At 53.9% G+C, this 19,981-nt stretch overlaps 2 protein-coding genes across 2 annotated transcripts in view; both read left to right on the top strand.

Annotated features, from left to right (window-relative positions):
- Positions 1 to 6,810, top strand: part of Thsd4 (thrombospondin type 1 domain containing 4) — a 563,475-nt gene extending 556,665 nt beyond the window's left edge. Inside the window, exon 18 of the mRNA XM_023712634.1 lies at positions 1,570 to 6,810. Within this exon, the coding sequence (XP_023568402.1) occupies positions 1,570 to 1,712 (143 nt within the window). The 3' untranslated portion in view covers positions 1,713 to 6,810. The remainder of the gene's footprint in view (positions 1 to 1,569) is intronic.
- A 9,183-nt stretch (positions 6,811 to 15,993) lies between these two features.
- Nr2e3 (nuclear receptor subfamily 2 group E member 3) overlaps positions 15,994 to 19,981 on the top strand; it is a 5,152-nt gene continuing 1,164 nt past the window's right edge. The window contains exons 1-8 of the mRNA XM_012514182.2: positions 15,994 to 16,048; positions 16,181 to 16,309; positions 16,832 to 16,958; positions 17,038 to 17,141; positions 17,218 to 17,433; positions 17,531 to 17,688; positions 18,291 to 18,537; positions 18,716 to 18,821. Of these exons, the coding sequence (XP_012369636.2) occupies positions 15,994 to 16,048; positions 16,181 to 16,309; positions 16,832 to 16,958; positions 17,038 to 17,141; positions 17,218 to 17,433; positions 17,531 to 17,688; positions 18,291 to 18,537; positions 18,716 to 18,821 (1,142 nt within the window). The remainder of the gene's footprint in view (positions 16,049 to 16,180; positions 16,310 to 16,831; positions 16,959 to 17,037; positions 17,142 to 17,217; positions 17,434 to 17,530; positions 17,689 to 18,290; positions 18,538 to 18,715; positions 18,822 to 19,981) is intronic.

The raw sequence follows: 19,981 nt of genomic DNA, 5'->3' as shown, positions 1-19,981 counted from the left end.
TATATATATATATGCAGCTAGTATCAGCAATGCAAATTTTAAAAAGCACAGGACCACCGATTTTTCTGTAAACTCGGCAGACTCTCAACATGACTCATCGTCGCAGGCAAAGCTGCAGAGGAAGGGCTCAAGCTCCGTGCCTTGGTGTGAGCGGTCAGGAGATCATTATCTTCGACTTGCAGGAGTTTAGACTAAACATGCGCTCTTAAAAGTGTATGAAATGCACATCCACTTGAAGAACAGGGCTCAATAAACACTGTAGGATTAACAAACAAGGGCTGGGGGTGTGACTGCAGGGCCAGCCACACACGCACAGCACGCAAGAGGCCCTGGGGTGGACCCTCAACCCTAACAAGTAAATTTAATGATTTTTAAAAACTCACAGAAATCAAAAGCAAAGCAAAGCCATTTCCATCCATAGAGGAAATGGCTAAGCATGCTACACCACCTAGGGAGAGTACACAGATGCCCGGAAAAAGGCTGGTGAGCGTTACAATATTTAAATACATTTGTGAGTAATACAACAAAGCATCCAGTTGAGAAGTACACAGTCAGTTTCTTCTCACGTTAATCTGTCTATTCAAGCACTGTTCATCAAAACCCTAACAGGGCTTTGCATACAAAAGTCTCGCAGACTGGGTCTTAAATTTACATGGAAAAGCAAGAGCCAGCAGGACACGGTGGTGCATACCTATCATCCCAGACCTCAAGAAACTAAGTCAGGAGGACCACAGGCATTTGAGGCCAGCCTGAGCTACATAATGAATTCAAGGCCAGCATGAACCAGATAGTGAGATCTTGTCTTAAAAAAATGGATGGATGGATAGATGGATGGGTGGATGGATGGATGGATGGATGGATGGATGGATGGATGGATGGATAGATGAATGAGAGGATGGATGGACAGATGGAATGGTGGGTGAATGGGTGGATGGATGGATGGATGAATGGATGGATGGAAGGATGGGTAGGTGGGTGGGTGGGTGGATGGATGGATGGATGGATGGATGGATGGATGGATGGATGGATAGGTGGGTGGATGGGTGGATGGATAGATGAATGAGTGGATGGATGGACAGATGGAATGGTGGGTGGATGGGTGGATGGATGGATGGATGGATGGATGGATGGATGGATGAACGAATGGATGGAAGGATGGGTAGGTGGGTGGATGGATGGATGGAATGATGGGTGGGTGGGTGAGTGGATGGATGGATGGATGGATGGATGGATGGATGGATGGATGGATGGATAGGTGGATAGGTGGATGGATGGGTGGATGGGTAGATGGATGGATGGATGATGCAAGGGTGGATAAGTGGGTGGGTGGATGGGTGGATGGGTGGATGGATAGGTGGATGGGTGGGTGGATGGGTGGATGGGTGGATGGATGGGTGGATGGGTGGTGGATGGGTGGATGATAGACACTCTAAGTTGCTGGCACACACATATCTCACAGAGGTGATAAATGGCAGGGCCAGAATGAAAAGATGTGCCCACTGTCCTTACTCTCCACTGGTCTAGGACTATTTTGGGCTCAGGGAGTCTCTTTTGTTCTCTCCCCCACAGATGAAAACTGCCAGGACAAGTACTACAACTGCAATGTGGTGGTGCAGGCACGCCTCTGTGTCTACAACTACTACAAGACAGCCTGCTGCGCGTCTTGTGCCCGGGTGGCCGCCAAGCACGCCGGCCTCCTGGGGAGCAGATAACGCATACCCTGTCCTAGAGCACTGCTGGCTACCCTCATCTCTGGCCACATGCTCCTTCTGTGCTAGGAGCTCGGTGCCAGGGCATTAGAAAGCCACAGCTGCCCTCTGAGCAGTGCCATGGACTCAAGACTCCAGGAAGCCAGCACCTGCAAATGGTGCCCACACAGCCCTGGTGCTGTCCAAGTCAGCAGATATCCCTGCTGGGAGCTGCCCCATGTGACCCGGTGCTTCTGGCCTCTCCAAAGTGGGTACTACCTGGGGGTCAGAGGAGGCAGTGCCCCCTGGCAGACCTCCTCAGCCTCTCTGACAATGAACCCCGCTGTGACGTATTTTCACCCTCCAAGCCATCAGCCCATCTTCCTGCCTTAGGATGCCTACATCAGCAGGGCTGTCTGGTGCTGCAGCCAGTGTTTTCCCGAATACTGGCTCCTTAGTGTCTGAGAGGCAGTGGATGAGTAATTCTCCCATTTCCACTTTTTTTTTTAATAAGGAAACTGAGGCCCATCTCAGGAACTGTCATGTGGCAGAGCTGAGTACCTGCCCAGTCGCCTGCCCAGTTATCTGCCCACAGCCTTCACCTACCACCATCACCTCCTGGGGCCTGAAGGTGGCTGTCTCCTTTCCAGGCAGAAGGCTGAGAAGTTGCCCCGCAGCAAACACAGCCTGGGATTCAGCTTCTCCCCTCTGCAGTGTGAGGCTCGGGTCCCATGTCCCATGCCAGGTTCTTCCCCTCCACAGAGGGACAGCTCCAGCTTCCCTAAGTGCAGCAGCAGCAGGAGCAGCAGCAGATCCCTGTGCTGGGAACAGGACAGCCACAGGGAGAGCCAAGGGGTTGCCTGCTATGCTGGCGCTGCCCCAAGTGACAACATGTCCCTCTCACCACCCTCAGCCATCTCTCCCAGGCTCCATGCTGTGCATGGCTGCTGTGGGGTCTAAGCTGAGAGCCCCGCAGAGCTTCCAAGTCTCACTCGGGTCTTTCAGGAGCGCTCTGTGGCTTTTTCTCTGTGCCTCACACGCCTCCCCTCGCCCACATGACTCACGGCCCTCACTTCCCCTAGACTTGACCACGACCTGCATTCATGCAGCTGGCCTGGGAGAAGCCATGAACCCCAATTCACTTCACCCAGCAAGAGAACTGCAGAGGGCTCTGGCCTGAGCAGGGGTGCAGCACACCTAGAAAACAAAAAGCAATTTCAATATTGTTTTTCTTTCCTCCATCAAGAAGAATATCAAGCTAAACAACTGTGGACTTGTAAATGTCTCCCATTCGAGGTCCTGGGCATATTTCCCTTTCCAAACAAGCCTTACGCTTACCCCTAAGCATTTTGACCATTAAGTTGATGAGGATTGGCAGCCACCCACTTGCATTCCTCTAGCCTCTCTCTGGGTGGTACTCTGGGGGTGTTTTGCCAGCTCCTGAACTTGGAGGGCCCGGATGCATTTCCAGGGCATCCCATCCTCTCCCTCTGTTCAGATGACAGGCAGGTCCCACTGCTGCACCACAGGGTACCACTAGGAGACCAGAGATGCCCGGGAAATACAGGTTCCTGTCCTAGCCCTGTCTGGTGTCCTGTTTTCCCACAGGCTATGCCTTTAGGGCCTGCTGATTGAGCAGACCATTTGAGCTGCTTGCAATTTTTCGCCACCCACAGGGGCCGCCAATGCCAAGGGGTAGAGACAGGAGGCTGGTTTAGGTGAACAAAGAAAGAGCTCCAGCAATCCAAGCCATCCACGAGGGGCGCAGACCACCACCCCAAGGGAGCGCCTTGTCCCTAAAGAGACTTCCCTGACCTGTTGGAGGGCAACGCCCCAGTCCTTTCAGCTCAGGAATTCTCAGGCCTGGATCAGTGATGGCTGTACCTCCTTAGCATCCACGTGTCCTGAGGCTCCCCCGTGCTACCTAGCCACCTCTGAGAGAACGGGGGTCCTCCCAGGACATGGCCATTCTGCCGCGTGTGGAGTTGAGCCAGCCTGTGCCTTCACAGGGAGAAGGGGACCCCAGCTAGGGGGCTTCTTTCGAGCAAACAGTCGAGCTATTCTTGGGGTCCACACATATTTGGGACCAGGTAATCAGAACAGAGGCTTTGTTGCTTGCAGCCCGAGGAAGCGCTGGGTGTGCAGTTCTCATTTCAGCCCCTGACCACACAGTCTGCTGCGTGGCGCATCCCACCAGGACTTGGGTGTTTCCTGTGGTCCTGTGCCAGGGTGAAGCCCAGGAAAGCCCACCTTGGGGCACTCTTCTCCAGAGATGCTGTCTCCTTTCCCAGCACCTATCCCCCCTCTGTCCTGTCATCACCCACCAGCACCTTCCCAGGCTTCCTCCTTCCTTCCTTGGCCAGAATGCAGAATGAGAATTCATATTTTAACACCGCCCCCCTGCCGCCCCCGTACTGCGTTGCCTTGTTCCCTGCAATTTTAAAATTAGATACAGCTGTTATGTGTTTTCCCTTGCAGAACTCAGCAAAACCTCGGAGCGAAGTCGTGCTTCTCCCAGCCTAGGGCAAGGGCCACCTCCTGACCTCTGTCCTACCCAGACTCAGGGCCCACCTGAAGGGTTTGGAAAGGGACAGGAAATACCCGACGTTGCAAAGCTCTTTGCAAACCCGCCACTAGAGGGAGACAGTTCCCCGCAGGAAAGGTTTCGGGGCAGCCCAGCCTGAGGGAACCCCTGGGGTAGCTGTCAAAACCGATTGCATCTGTCCCTCTGTCTTCCCGTCCCAGCAGGAATGAACTCTTTCTTCATTCCCCTGAGTATACATCAGTCCCTCATTCCCAGGGTAGCTTTATGAAAGGAGAGAAAATAGGAGACACTAGCTTGACTTGTTCTCATCAAGCGAACGGTTTGGCACCAAGAGAAATCTAGGTATTAGTGTACTAAGCCAGTGTTTTCTGTTTTCATCATTGTCCACTAATAGTGCTCAGGTAGAGTCAGGGTAACAATTTTCAAAAGAAGAAGAATACAGAAATAGAAGGGATAAGAGACAACCAGAAGCAGAAGCGAAGCCACGTTGAATATTCTGCATCAGCCCAGCAGGTGGAGACCAAATCCAGTCTTTGCCATTTTTAACAGTTTGGATGGGGAAGTCAGTGCTTTACTGGAAGAGAAACTGACTGACAGGAAATAGAGAACTGCTGGCTTAGCTAACAGCTGCCGGATCTAAACAGATCAGAAGAGTGGATTACAGTCCAGATCTTAACAGCTCACCAGGAAGCAACCTAAAGATTTACCTTTGGATGTTTAAAAACCATACAAGGAAAAGGTTAGGCGATGTATTTCAGTGAACAAAGCTGAAGAAAGTAGAATAAAGCCACCAAAAAATAAAATTCACGGGGCTGGGGAGATGACTCAGTAGAATAAGCGCTTGCCTGGCAAAAATAAATAAAATTCACAAGGGTTTAGGTGACCCAAGAAGACATGGGTGCCACATTTCATCTGGGGCCACACCTTGGGAGACTGTTGCCCGTGTGGAATGTCCAGGTGGGGAAAACCAGCTGGGCTGGATAGAGAGAGCGGGACACCTTGTAAGAGTGTGGGGTGTGGGGATGGTTCGGCCCCATGGGAGCCATCCTAGGCCAGGAGAGAGAAGTTACAGGGAGTTGGATGTTTGCTCTTGCAGGAGAACCACTTGGCAGTGTCAGAAAGCTTGTGGCCAGTGGTGACTGGCCCATCCTTAGAGATATCACCAAAACCAGATGGCCCTGTGTCAGGATATAGGAGAGGGTCTCAGACAACCGGCTGGCCACCATGATGTTCAGGGTCACTTCCAAGTCAGGGTTTGGGCACTTATGTTAATAGAACAGCTTGGTGAGGACTTCAAGTGCAACCCACAAGCGTCCCGTCCCACTCCCAGCTTTTGCTCCCACGTGGGCCATTTCAGACCCATCGATGCTTCTGTCCCCTAAGCATGTGGCTTCGTATGTCTGAGAACCACTGGCAGCATGGGGAGAGATGTCCGTCTGGTCCTGTGTCACAGAGGACACAAATGTGGTATGGCCAGGGAGACAGCACGTCCAGGAGCCAGGAGCCCTTTACCTCCCACCTGCCTCTCTCAGTTTCTGGCTTTCCTCTACCACTTCGGGGCAGAGTGATTCTCTCTGCCCTGAACCATCCCTGAGTCCTCATTCTACCCAGATTCTCTTTGTGCCCTGGCTCAGGAACCACTAGACAGTGACAACTCCCAGCCAGTGTGCTCAGTGTCTTCCAGACGGTGAGCCCCTGCTCAGTGCCAGGAAACCCCTTCTGTTACCTCCAAGGAACCCCTACCTGCCTGGACCCCCTGCTCCTCTCTGCGGTTTGACAGAAGGATATACTTTGTGATAACTTATTATGTTGTTCTTTGTAAATACAAGATGTTTATAGGAAATATGTATTCTGAACTCTATCTGCAGAATAAGTCACTACACCAAAATAGTTCTATAATTTAGAGTATGTTAATTTTAAAGGGACCGAATAGGTATTTATTTGCATATACCATCCACTTTTGTGCAAAATCTCTGTCCATACTAACCAGCTTCCTGGAATGCCACTACCCCATACTGCCTTATTCTAAGTCCATTTTTACCATCATTTAGTACACAGAAGAGTCAAACTCATTGGGGTTTAAGAGCAAACATAAATTACTCTCCTTCTGACTGTTCAGGGCTTTCACTCGGGCATCGTTCCTGGACATAATTTCTGTCTTTCCACTTTAACATTTATTTCCTCGTATAATCTGCCTGCGTCTTGTCCCTGTGTATTCTGAGGACACATGGCCTGTCCCACATCCTTCTTGTCCTCCTTGTGTCACCTGCCGTTAGGCCAACAGGGTCAGAGCTGCAGATCGGGCAGGGAGAGGCTTGAAGGCCTGTGGCTCCAGTGGTCCCTCTGGGGACTGGGCCAGGGCAACAGGTTGTCCTGTGACTGCGTAGCCAGGATGCAGAGGCCAGGAGCATACTGCACACTCCATCCGCCCCTGCCCCTGGGCGGAGTGAGACTGTTCTATAGAGTGGAGAGCGCATGGTGGATTATACGAGTAAATACGGCCTGTTTTCAGGAAAAATGACAATTATTTTGTGTATGACTAATTTATTTTTATTGTAAAAATACAATAAACAGTTAAAAGATCTGCAGTGTGAACATGTGCGTGTTTCCTCCGACCCTAGTCATGTTCTCTCTGCACTGTTCCAGCAGCGCCTTCCAAAAACGGTTCAGCTGTCTCAAGCCCAGCTGGCTTCTCACGTGTGGGCTCTGCACAACTGGGCCTGTTAGGGTACCGGGCGTAGCCTCAGTAAACAGAGCGCCAGCCACTGGTGCACTCCTGTGACCCCAGCACTCAGAGGCTGAGGCAGGGGGAACTGCTGCAAGGTCAGAGTCCACCTGAACTGTGCAGCCAGACCTTGTGCCCCACCTGCATAGAAAAAGTCTTTTGTAAAGTCTAGAATCGCAGACTTAACCTGGGAAGGGGGTAAGTTGGGAATTATACACAACTTAACTTTGCTAAAGAGATCATCTGGGTGTCACTGAGGCATTCATTTGGCCATGCATAGAAGCAAGCCTGACCACTATTTAGATTTAGGAAGGTGTTTCTCTTTTGTAACAAATTGAGAGGGAAACAGTTGCTGGCACTTGTTCAGGAACTCGAGGGCTTAAAGGCCTATTTTTTTGGCATCTCTAGACCTCTGCCTCATGGTGAGACAGCTTCTACTGATCCAGCTGTCACATCCATCTTCAGGAAGGGCAGTTTGCAGCTGCATTTGTCTCTGTTTACCAGGGAAGCAAACACATTCCCAGAATCCTCTCCTGTAGCTGGCCAACTTTCTCTTAGATCATATTGGCCAAAAATGGGTTCGGTGGCTATTCTTACCTGCAAAGGGATAAAAAGAATTAAGCTATATTACATAAGGTAACTCGCCCCCAAGATGAATGCAAACGTGTACTGCTAATGCGTACTAATAAAAACAAAACTAAATAAAGAGCTCATTTATCCCGGTGGTGCCCACACAAGGGAGCAGCAGGTGGTCAGAATGCAGAACGCGCCAGCTGTCAGGTTCAGGGCATCACCTCCTGATCAGCACTGAGTCAGTGGCCCCAGGTGCTCTGAGTCCCCATCAGCCCCCATGACCTCCTCCCACCCAGGCCCCTTTCCAGCTGGAAGGCACCCGCCTGTCTGCTGGCCCTATTGCTTTCCTCCTTTTCTGACTCTGCATGTGTGACACAATGAAGCCACCTGGCCAGGAACCACTGCAGGATGGCCCCTGTGTGGGGATGTCTCCTTGTCACCGGTATGTCCTCCACGTTTAACTTGACCGCACTGCCCAGCTTTAGCTTGCAGATGACCTCCTTCCACACTGTTCCTGAACCCTTCAGGCAGTGGCCCATAGAATAAGAAAAGCAAAGTCTGCTCAAATGGTCTCTGTGGTTCCCTTGGAGACACAGGAAATCCTTTCTAAGGAACACTATTTCACTGCAAAGGTGACATTCCCTGAGTCTGTGGGAAATCCTTTCCATGCAGCACCCAACTTTTAGCGGTTATGGTGTGACAGGAGCTCTCCTGCCCCAGTCTGGGTGTCAGGACACAAACACAGCAGCTGTTCTGATGGGACAGAGATGCCTCGTGGCCCCCTGTCACAAGTGCTCCCCTTTGGTGCCTGGGCAGAAAAGACCAAAACTGTGTTAAACATGAGACAATGCTGCCAGAAGCAGTCACTAAGCTGTAAATCCTATGCTGAAGAGGCATCGAGGTACTAATGAAGTCTGAAATTTCCAATTCCATCAAAGATGCTAAAATTTGGGAAATGAAACACTATGAAGTGGGCAAACTGCTGGCTGACGAGTGTGTCGCTGTGGTGGCCTTGCTGGGCGGTGGGAGAGGGCAGAGGTCCCACAGCTGTGTGATTAGCTGGGCAATAAGCACCAGCTGGGAGGGGATGCCATCCCAGAACAGAGAGAACAGAGGGCTGGGCGGAGGCCGCCAGCAAGGGACAAGCAGTCTTGGAGCCGAGCTTCTGCCGGCTCCTGTCCCTTCAGGGAAGACTGAGGAAGACCTCTTGGGAAACAGCGCTTGGATCAGGGTTCTTGGAGCACCGCTCCCTTGAGAATGCCTCCTCCCTCCACCACAGCAACCCTTCTCTTACCAGAGTCACCCAGTCGATCTTAGCCAGGAGGGAAGGTGATGGCAGCTGGCAAGAGCCCCAGGCCTGGGCACTGCTCCGAGCCGTGAGCATCGAGGGACCCAGTACAGCCTTGTGCTCATGTAGTCACTTGAAAACAATTAGCCACCCCTCCATGTGTCCAGCCTTCAGTGACACAGAAGGGATTTCTGTTCCTAGAGCTCGTGTTCATGGTGGAGGGTATTCATGGACACTAATAACTGATGATGGTGACCGGATGTGGAGGCCAAGGTCCACAGGGGACCAATTCAAGATGGTATTGAACTGTGGGCAGAGGGGAGGGATGATGCAAGTGGCCAGGACCCGGTGTAGACCAGAAGGGGAGGGCAGATCCTGGCTCCGCCCCACATGCCATCTGGTGTCTTCACAGAAGGGTCCCACCCCCAAATCCCCCACCCCAACACTCTGTACGTCACCCCCAATCTACATGCCTGGGAAGGTATGGGGGGGCAGAAAGGGCTTGGACCAGAGTGTGTGTGTCCAGAGGGCATCCCAAGGTCAGCCAACACCCTACTGGTCTCACATTTCATGCAGTCAGTGTGTATGAGTGAAATTTCAGTTACAAACAAAATCAGAGCTAATAGGGCAGGAAAAGCTGAGTGTAAAGGTGCAGGCCTGCAATCCTGGCACTGAGAAGGCTGAGGTAGGAGGATCACCTCAAGTTGGAGGCTGCCCTGGGCTACATAGTCCCATGTGAGGCCTAGTTGAAGGAAAGCAAACAAACAAAAAATAGACCAAGGAAACCCATGTGACTGTCACCCACAGCTGCCATGAACATCAACTGCAGTTGTCAATTCAGTCATACTGGCTTTTTTTTCTTTTTTTTTTTTTTTGAGACTGTCCCTGCTTTGTCAGGCTGGTCTCTAATTTCTTTCTGGGACACTGAGGCAGAGATAAATAAGCGATAGATCATCATTCCTACTAAAGAAACATAAAAGATCCATAAATATATTTTTCAAAAACACTTATATTAAATAGCATATTGCATTATATAGGTTGTATGTTAATATTTATTTAAATGTTACATATCAAAATATGTTACACTTAGTATCAGTCAGAATGCCTCTGAGAACCAGTTCTGGTTTTTGTGTCGTGTTCATGGTCCTTTGCTCCTTGTTATTTCTTTTTTGTTTTTGTTGTTCCTTGTTATTTCATCTTAAGATTTTTCCAACATATATAAACCATTTCACTGGCAGATAAAATGGAAACAGGCATCGTGTATTTAAAAGCTGTACGTAGCTGCTTCGATGACGACAGCAGCATCTTGCATATCACAGCGCCAGCCCAAGCTTGTGTAAGAAACTGTTAAAAAGCACCAGGTTGGGGCCAGGGAGATGGCTCAGTAGAATAAGGGCTTCCCTGGCAAGCGCAAGGGCCTGAGTTCAATCCCCGGTTCTGCAAAAAGAAAAAAAGCACAAGGTTGAAGGGACAACATCAGACTCTGGGAGGCTGAGGCAGAAGGATTGCACATTTGTGGTCAGCCTGGCAACTTGGTGAGAGCCTGTCTCAAAATAAAAAGAGCTGGGTTTATGGCTCAGAGCAAAGGCCTTGGATTCAATCCCCAATATAAAGAGAGAGAAAGAGAGAGAGCGCGCCCCAGCAGGTGGGGGAGGAGGGTCTGCAGTATGACAGCTGTGTGTGGGAAGCGCTAGGCTGCACTTAGCGGGGCTGTGGCTGCCGCAGGGCCACTCCCCATCCTGTACCCCGGATCTTAGATTGCCATGAGCTCGTGCGTGCTCTGAGACGCTCTCCAAAGAACATGCCCTTCCCTCCACGGAAAGGCACTCGATACTGTGGACAAACTGATAAGGCGAGCTCATAAAGCATGTTGAAAAATACAGCTGAGGCGGTACCAAAGTCACACAGGAGCGTACACACCAGGTCACGCTTGAACACACTCTTAGTAACTGTTCCACTGGAGAGGGTTCTATAGACCCTTGCAGCTGTCGTGCTGTGGTCTAGGACCTCAAAAATAAACCTCAGCAGAGACGCAGGGGAGGCTCTTATGCCTTGAACTTTCCATCTTCCTGCCTCAGCCTCCCAGGAAGCTGGCATTACAGCCATGTAGCCCCCACCCCAGCTAAGGACAAACTGCCTTGCTTCTCCCCAGCTTAGGACAGGCTGGGCCCTTCCAGTTCTGCCCAGGCCTTTTGTTGCTTGCCAAGGGCCGAGAAAGCTGTGTGGCAAGATCTGATTATTTCTCAATGTTATCTTGAGAGGCGAACAGAGGGGCTTTGTTGAGGACACTCCCTGCCGGCTGGCATCTGCCTCTCAGGTTCTGAGCCTTCCACTCTCTGCTCTAGAAAAAGCAGCCATTGATTCGTCTAGGGGAGAAAGGCGTCCTGTGATCCGTGGCCAGAAATTCCCTTGGAGTTCGTGAAACCAGGCTAAGGCTGCTGTATTTTGGGCAGCGCTCTGAAGAGGAAATTCAGCAGCCAGCACGTTCCCGAGGGAGGGAACAAAGGCAGGGGCCCGGGCGGGGGACCTTGGCTGCGGGCTGAGCCCGCCGTCCACGGCTGCGTGGGCGCGCAGTCAGATGCTGCCGGAGCAGCCTCAGACTCAAACCTCAGGCAGCACTCGGGTGGGCTCCGGGGCGGAGCTGCGGGCGTCCAGGAGTCCAGCTCGGGAGCCTGCGCTCCCTCACCTGAAGTGATGGAGAGCGTTTTTGAAGAAATCCCCGAACAGAAGGCCTCTCAGGACACATGCTGGATGGAGCCTTGCCCCAAACCCGGAGCCCTGTTAACACCTGCCTGGCAGCGGCGGCTGGGCCATCTCCCTCCCCCTGGCCCACCAGCTCCTGGTGACCAGAACCTAGGAAGGAGGTCAGCTCTCTCTGAGCCTTTAGCCGGCACACCACTCACCTGCTCCACCCCACCCCCATCCCAGCTGGGAGTCATAGGAGGCTGCTGACCCACCCCCTCAGGGAATAATTGTATTAGTGATAAGGTGGCCTCTGGTGCCTTGTCAGCAGATCTGAGGCTTTGAGCTGAGTAATCCTTTGGCGTCTGCCCCAGCAGCTGGCCATCACAGATTGGGGGGACCTCCACACACCCCCAGCCACCAGGCTCCACGCTTTGCTGGGTTTTTGTCCTTGTCCTTTCCTCTAGCTTGGGGCCTGACCTGCCTGAGAACAAGGGCCAGAGGGCCACATAATAAAGTGAAAACAGCAGGGTGTGGCAGCGCATACCTGTGACCCCAGCACTGGGGAGGCTGAAGCAGGAGGATCCCCTGCAGCTCAAGGCAGTCTGGGCTCCGCAGTGAGACCCTGTCTCTAACAGAGTGAAAACAAAGACAGACAGCTGCAGATCAAACACTGCAGTTGCCTTTTGCTGGATGGGTTCTGTAGTTCTTGTCTGATTCCTTCCCACTGTAGGAAATCAGGAAAACACAGTACAACTTCCTGTCCTGGAAGTATTCTATGAGCCTTGCTCTCAGATGCAGTAAAACCTTGACACTGGTGCCAGGCTCCCCTGTTTGATAAAGGACAGAAAGTTGGCCTGATATAAGCTTCCACATTAAGGACAAAACCTGGTCCTAGGGGCTGGGGAGATAGCTCAGTAGAATAAGTGCTTGCCTGGCAAGCACAAGAGCCTGAGTTCAATCCCCGGTACTGGGGGGGGAAAAAAAAAAACTGGCACTGAATGCAACTTCCTTAGAGCAGCGAGCCCTGAACAGGTGTGGAGGGCCAAGGCAGAGGGGCAAGGAGCCTCTCCCCCAGCTGATGCCCAGCTAGATCCTGTGCTTGCCTGTGTCAGGCGGAGGAAACAGTGCTAACAGGCTGCAGACCCATGCAGGAGGCTAATTGGAAGGACCCAGACAGGAGTTAGAAGAACCACGCAGTCTGAATAGATCAAGAAAACGTGGCTTCTATATGCAACGGAATACTACTCAGCTATAAAGAAGGATAAACTCAAGACATTTGTAGGAAAATGGATACACCTGGAATATGTTAAGTGAAATCTCACACACTTGTTTAAATACCATATGGTTCCTTTCTCTCATTTGAATAAGACCAAATGTAAATAAAGAGCAAAGCAAAGTTTGCTAGAAGGACATGGGGAGACAGATCTTTGGAAACAAGAAGGGACAGAGGGTGAGTAGAGTGGAAGTAAGATTTAAGAGGAGTCACATAGGTGCACCATATCCCCACAATGAATGTAAACATCGTATGTTGTAAATATGAGCTAAAAAATGGTAATACTGGGCCGGCGAGATAGCTCAGTGGTCTAATGCGCCTACTTAGGTAAATTTAGGCAATCGCCGGCACCACATGCCACACCAGCCCTGCCCCCAGGGTGGGCTGAATCAGCCACAAAAAATAAAATAAACTTCACCACTGACAATGATGAAGGTGGGGAAAGGGGGCGTAGAGACCAAGGCAGAGGGTTGGGCAGGCTGGGAAGAACGTAAAGAAATCGAGCTGTGCCTGTGCTCCAACGTCCAGGGGTGAAGGCCGACTTCCGCACCAGGCCCTTGAACTAAGAAGATGAATCCTTTTCTGCCTGCCTTTCCACTCTTGCGATGACCCATCACTGCGGTGCGTAATACAAGTTGTTCTTCAAGTTGCAGCTTTTTGAATTTTCTCCATGACGTCTATGAATTTCATGCTGCTTTGTTTGTAGAACAGAGCCCGAAGCAAGGGCAAAGTCAGCCCTGAAAGATTCGGTGAATGACAGAAATGTCTCAGGGACCTCGCTCAGCCTCACCGCCACCTTGGCCTTTCCATGCTTGAAAAGGTCACCTCTCTGTCTCTCTGTCCCTCTGATCTCCCCTCTATCCTATGCAGTGAACTCTAAGCCATACTCTAGGGGAGAGCTGCACACCTGGTTGGCTTATTCTGTCAAATTCACAAAGGCTGTTGTGGGTTCCTGTGGTGTCAGGACTCCAGCACTTCTGCGGTCACCTGTGCCTGTGAGGTCACCAGATCTGTTGCTCTGCTCCCCAAGGCAGCTTTCAGACCTGGTCCTCCCTCTGCACCCCCAAAGTGCCCCTGCTGTGACCTGTGGGAAAAACTGCAGCATTGGCCTTGAGGTCCCAGACCGAGTTCTCAGCTCCTGCTCCCTCTCCACACATCTGGCACTGGGGGTTGGGGGAGGGTTCAGCTCCAGGCGTCTCTAGGGAGTGGCCTGGGACGAGCAGGCCTTTGGGGACCAGACCCAGGCTTGCAGCCGCCCTTTGCATCCGCAGTCTCCACACACCCCACATCAGGAGCTGTGGGCCCCAGGTCACTGACTCTGTTTCCTTGGCATCCCCATGGGCTCGCTACACGCTGAACGGGAACCATTGCTGCCCGAGCCCCTGTGGCCTTGCATTCCCAGGTTGCACCAGGCTGATGGAACGTCCTCCAGGACCCCAGCACCTCTCTGTCTCTGAAGACTTGGGGGCCACTCATGCTGAGTCAGGACCGGCCTTGGTCCCCCGTGCACACAGTCCCATGGGTGTCCTGGTCCAGGCCACAGTGTCTGTGCAGGTGAGCCCCATGGTGGGGCTCTGGTGGCCGAGCTCAAGCAGAGGGTGGGTGGGTGTGGAGTGGAGCCACTGCTCAGCCAGATTCAGGGACAGCACGTAGGCTTTGACCCTTAGGGGACCTGATCCTCGTTGGAGGTGACTTCAGCCAGGAGGACAGAGGGGGACAGGTGAGCACCTTGGTCCCCTAGCCTCGATCTTGTGAGGCCCCAGAAAGCCGATTACCCTGCAAAGCCTTGGGCTGACTTCCCAAATCCGAAATAGTGCTGCTCTGTCAAAGTGAGCGTTAACCCCCTTCCAGGGGCTGCACCCCCACTCTGCCCCCTGGACACGGGGGTCCTTCCTGAAACTTCTTCTGGGCTTCCAAAGATGCAGTCTCCAGATGGCCAGGGATTCATGCAAGGCAGAGTGGCCTTACAGTTTGGAACTGGGGACATCTGTGGCTCCCTTGAAGGGCTGGAAACCCTGGAAAAGGTGACGCCAAGGGTGTTAGCCTGTGCTCTGGGCATGGTCATTCTTGATCAGTAATTTGGACATTGTTTGCGTTTGCTCCACCTGCCCCTTATCATGGATCAGGCTCCAGCTGCTGGGTCCTCAGGGGAGCCAGTTTGTGGGCTTCTAGTCCTGAGCAGGTACGATTGGTTACCTTGGGAACTTGGGCCTGTCCCGGATGTTGAGGTCTTCTTAAAAGTTCAAGGCTTTTAGTTACAGTTTCTTTGTCTCCTTGCTCCCTTTGATTTCTTCCATCTCATCAGGAAGCACCTGCTGGGAGTTGTCCAACTCAGTGTCCCTAGCCGTACCTGAAGGCAGGAGGCACAGGTATCGTCCCTTTGCACTAAGGTTTGGACAGTTTGTTCATTGCTAAGGGGTGCCTGGCCTGTGACCTAGCAGGGAGCAGGGATGTGGACCTGTGTCTGCCACTGCCCTGTCCTCTTTCCCAGAAGGTGCTGAGGAAGCAGAGCCCACCTCACCCCCTGCACTTCCTCCCTGTCTTCCCTAGAGCCTGCTGGGGACAAAAGGCTAGGATGGGAGACCACAGGGGCCACTGAGCCCCCAGGCTGCACCCCCCTGCCACCCCTGTCCTATAGGCCCAGCCTCCAGGTGGGGGAGAAACTGCCCCCCACCACTCTGTCTGCACACTGGCCTCCTGACCACAGTCAGTCTCGGGCCCTGCATACATATGGCACAACCCGCAGGCCTCAGGGGTTGCCAGTCTGCCAGGGGGCAAAGGCCTCAAGCAAGCTATGATGGTCCCCAAGCCACCCAGTATCAAGAGATTGGCCTGGGAGGCTGAGGCAGGAGGATCGCAAGTGTGAGCCCAGGCTGAGCAGCTGAGATTATAGCTTGAAGCAGAGGCCCAGGTAGTGCTAAGAGCTTGGGGAGAAGACACCAGGGTAGAAGCTGGAGTTTCTGAGACCAAAGCAGCTACCCCACGTTAGACGTGGGCTGAGGCCTCAGTGCAGTTCTGGGCCAGAGGGTGGGGCCCACATGCTGCCTTCAGGACTTGCCACGAGAGCAGAGGGCACCCAGCAGAGAGACTGGGGACACTGGCAGCCCAGGAGCTGTGTGGGGACAGCGGGACTGACCGGCTCCCAGAGGCACCTTGGTGGCGCTGCTATGGTGCAGCCTGCTGATCCCTGGGGAGACAGTAAAGATTAAGAGGATCATGAACTGCACCCAGCACCGCCCCGAGAGAAATCTCCTCAAGCAGAGCCACGGCTGTGAGGGACCTCGGGGAGCTGGGGACACTCCTGAGTCCAGACAGCAGGGACAGGAGGTGGGAGAGACCTAAGGAGACAGGAACTCAAAGAGAAGAGGGGAGACAGACGCGGAAGCACTGTGGGACCATCCAGGGCTGGGCCACCAGCGCTCCGCCAGGGTTGGAGACAGGAGCTCCAACATGGCTGCTGCTGTGCCTGCGACTGTGACTGCTTCCAGGAAGGAGTCTCCCGGCAGGTGGGCCCTGGCAGAGGACCCAGCAGGTACGGCCTTGCTTGGAGGTGAGCCTGGACTCTTGAGCAAATCCTGGGGGATTTGGGGAAAGTGAGGGACCCAGAATGGTAAGATATGGGGGGATAAGACAGGACAAGACGGCTCTGTGGGGAAGAAGGGTGGCCAGAAGCACCCCGAGGGCTCAGCAGGAGAGAGGTCCCAGGGGTGAAGCTAGGAGTACTTTTATGGGAGACACATGCCACTCACAGGAGAGGAGGGGAACTAGGGAAGTAGTGGTAGGTGGGGCAGAAGCTGGCACTGGGGTCCTTGATGTGGGAATGTGGGGGATGCTTTTCTAGAGGGGAAGGAGGGCTGTGTCTGAATGTGGGACAGAAGCCAGATGCGGTGGTGCACACTTGCATCCCAGCACTGTGGAGGCTGAGGCAGGAAGAGATCGCCACAAGTTCGAGACCAGCCCATCTCACATAGAAATAAACAGGGAGGGAGGACCCTGCCACAGCCAGCCAGCGGTGTCTGTGTGGCCCACCTTTCCCCCTGTTCTGCCGCAGCAGCCACGGGGCCTGCACTCCAGTGCCGCGTGTGTGGGGACAGCAGCAGTGGGAAGCACTATGGCATCTATGCCTGCAATGGCTGCAGCGGCTTCTTTAAGCGCAGTGTGCGGCGTGGGCTCATCTACAGGTGAGGGTACCTGTCAGCTCTTGTCCCCAGACCTCAGCCATCTGGCCAGGACACTGACTCCACGCCCCGCTCCCTGCAGATGCCAGGTGGGCATGGGGATGTGTCCCGTGGACAAAGCACATCGCAACCAGTGCCAGGCCTGCCGGCTGAAGAAGTGCTTACAGGCTGGCATGAACCAGGATGGTGAGTGGGGGGTGGGTCAGGGGTGGCAGAGACAGCAGTGTGGTTATGTGCATCCTGACCACTCCTGTGTCCACAGCCGTGCAGAACGAGCGCCAGCCCCGGAGCACAGCCCAGGTCCGGCTGGACAGCTCTGAGTCTAACAGCGAGCCCCGGCACAAGCTCCAGGTGGCCAACCCAACCCTGACAGGGCCCGGGGCCCGGGGCCCCACTCCTGTGGCCCGAGCCCTGGGCCACCAGTTTCTGGACAGCCTCATAACAGCTGAGACCTGCGCAAAGCTGGAGCCAGAAGATGGTGAGCAGTGGGGGCCACCGCAGGGGCTGCTCGTCCCCAGCCTTCCCATTGCTTCCTGTAGGGGAGCTACTAAAGTCACATGGTCCTCCCCCAACAGCCGAGGAGAACATTGATGTCACCAGCAATGACCCCGAGTTCCCCATGTCACCCTGTGGCCTGGACAGTGTCCAAGAGACATCAGCTCGCCTGCTCTTCATGGCTGTCAAGTGGGCCAAGAACCTGCCAGTGCTGTCCAACCTGCCCTTCCGTGACCAGGTATGCCAACTATGGGCCCCCAGGCCTGGGCTGGGCAGAGTCTAGAGCCCCTGGAGCCAGCTGTGCTGGGAGCCCATGTACCCCTGTGTGGGGAGAGGCACCCAGCTTGGGTAGTGACCACTGGGTGTCATACCTGTGGAGCAGGGACAGTAACCAGGGATGCACTGGTGCCGGGACTTGGCCCACCTGGGTTCCCCTCTGGATAACTTAGATCCTGTCTCAAATAAAGGGGAAGGATGTAGCTCACTGTGAACGCCCAAGATCCAATCCCTAACATCACCAAAACCTCAAGTCTCTTTTTTGAGCACACTCAGCTTGGGCACTATGGGGACTGTCCCAAGGCTGTCCTACATCCTGGGCTCCAGGCTTCCTTAAGTGTCCCAACTGTCCCTGGGCAGTGGGACTGGAAGTGTTCCAACTGCCAGCACCGCTGTCAGCCAGTACATCTGAGTCCTGGCACCACCTATCATTTTTTCTTTATTTTTGGCAGAACTGGGGATTGAACTCAGGCCCGACCTATCCTGTCTGGGGGAACTCAAGGCAACCGGGGCTGAGCAGAGGGGTGGTGGCTTCCCTGATGCCCTGGCCCTCTCTGAGCACAGGTGATCCTACTGGAAGAGGCCTGGGGCGAGCTCTTCCTCCTTGGGGCCATCCAGTGGTCCCTGCCCCTGGACAGCTGTCCCCTGCTGGCTCCGGTCGAGGCCTCAGCGGCCGGCAGCTCTCAGGGCCGCCTGGCGCTGGCCAGCACGGAGCGGCGCTTCCTACAGGAGACCGTGGCCCGCTTCCGGGCGCTGGCCGTGGACCCCACAGAGTTCGCCTGCATGAAGGCCCTGGTCCTCTTCAAGCCAGGTAGAGTCTTGCCCGAGCCTCCAGAGGATGGGGTGAGACATGGGACTGGGGGGGGGGGAAGGGGAATGGGAGGGATGACACGTGGCTTCCTTCCCCTGGCACCCTCCCTGATACCCCGGAGGGACTAGCCTAGCTGGGAAGCCCCAGAGGCGAGCTCACTGCATGGCCTCTCCCCCAGAGACTCCGGGTCTGAAGGATCCCGAGCATGTGGAGGCCCTGCAGGACCAGTCCCAGATGATGCTGAACCAGCACAGCAAGGCGCACCACCCCAGCCAGCCCGTGAGGTGCCTGCGCCTGCCAGCCCCGCCCCTCCCCGCGCCCACACACCCTCCTGCCCCTCCCCCATCCCACCCAGTTTAGGGCTCAGGGCTCGCACTGAGACAGGATGGACTTTCCATCAGGCAGTACTGATTCAACATCTCCGACAGCTGAGCCCTTGGAGGGGGCTAGAAGGTGCATATGCCAAGGCTGCTGGCCCCCACAGGCACTGGGCACACGGAGCACTGGGAAACAAGGCTGACCCGCGGTGGCCGTGTGGCCGGTACAGGCACAGAGCAGGACTGAAAAAGGAAGGGGCTTAGATAGGAAGGTAGGAGACTGAGTCAGAAGGCCCCCCAGCCCAGGACGAGCTGCAGAGATGCCTGCAAGGGCGGCAGGTACTTGGCGGATGGATGGTGGCGTCCCGGCTCAGACTGCAGGGTGACGGCTGCAGGCTGAGTGCGGCTGGGGCTGAGGCCAGCTCTGGTGTCCCGCGAGGCTCCTCGCCAGGCACACACTGACTCCTGGAGCTCCGGGCAATTTTGGGGGACTACAGCCATCTGTGTCTTGGAGCTGGCCGCAGTTTGACTATGTAACAGGGCAGCCTGCAGGTGCCCCCAGCCGAGGAAGGAGTCCACGGAGAAGCGGCGCTTTGCTTTTCCAGAGTCCAGGGAAACATAAGAGGATTCGTGTGAGCACAGCGAAACGAGTACTAAGACCGGTTGTCCAAAGCTGGAAGGACAGACTGCTGGGTGTGGCCTGCCTCATGGTCACGGGTCAGATTGCAAAATGCTGAAGGAGACTTCCAGTGTCTCTTCCACAGCAGCTCATCACCACTCTGGGCAGAAGAGGGTGCAGAGATGAAGGTTCCGATTTTTCGGGTCACATATATCACTTTTCTGAAACTGCAATACCCAAAATGAGACGCAGTTTTCACTGTAAGCTGATGTATACGTAGATGCTGAGCCGAAGTCCCACCAAGCAATACCTACCCTTCATGCAGCTTGCTCTGACATTTTCATTTTATGTATTCTTTTTTTTTTTTTTTTTTTTAGACATATCCCAGGCGGGTCTTGAACTCACAGGAGTCCTCCTTGCCTCAGCTGCTGACATGACAGCCATGTGCCACCATGTGTAGCTTTATTTTTATCTTATTTTAAAACCTTGTAATGTTGGAAATGTAATT

The sequence above is a fragment of the Octodon degus genome, unplaced genomic scaffold (assembly GCF_000260255.1).
Source record: "Octodon degus isolate 3935 unplaced genomic scaffold, OctDeg1.0 scaffold00026, whole genome shotgun sequence".
In the NCBI taxonomy this organism is placed as follows: domain Eukaryota; kingdom Metazoa; phylum Chordata; class Mammalia; order Rodentia; family Octodontidae; genus Octodon; species Octodon degus.
Note: the sequence above shows the minus strand (reverse complement) of the source record. Positions and strands in the feature narration are given on the sequence as shown.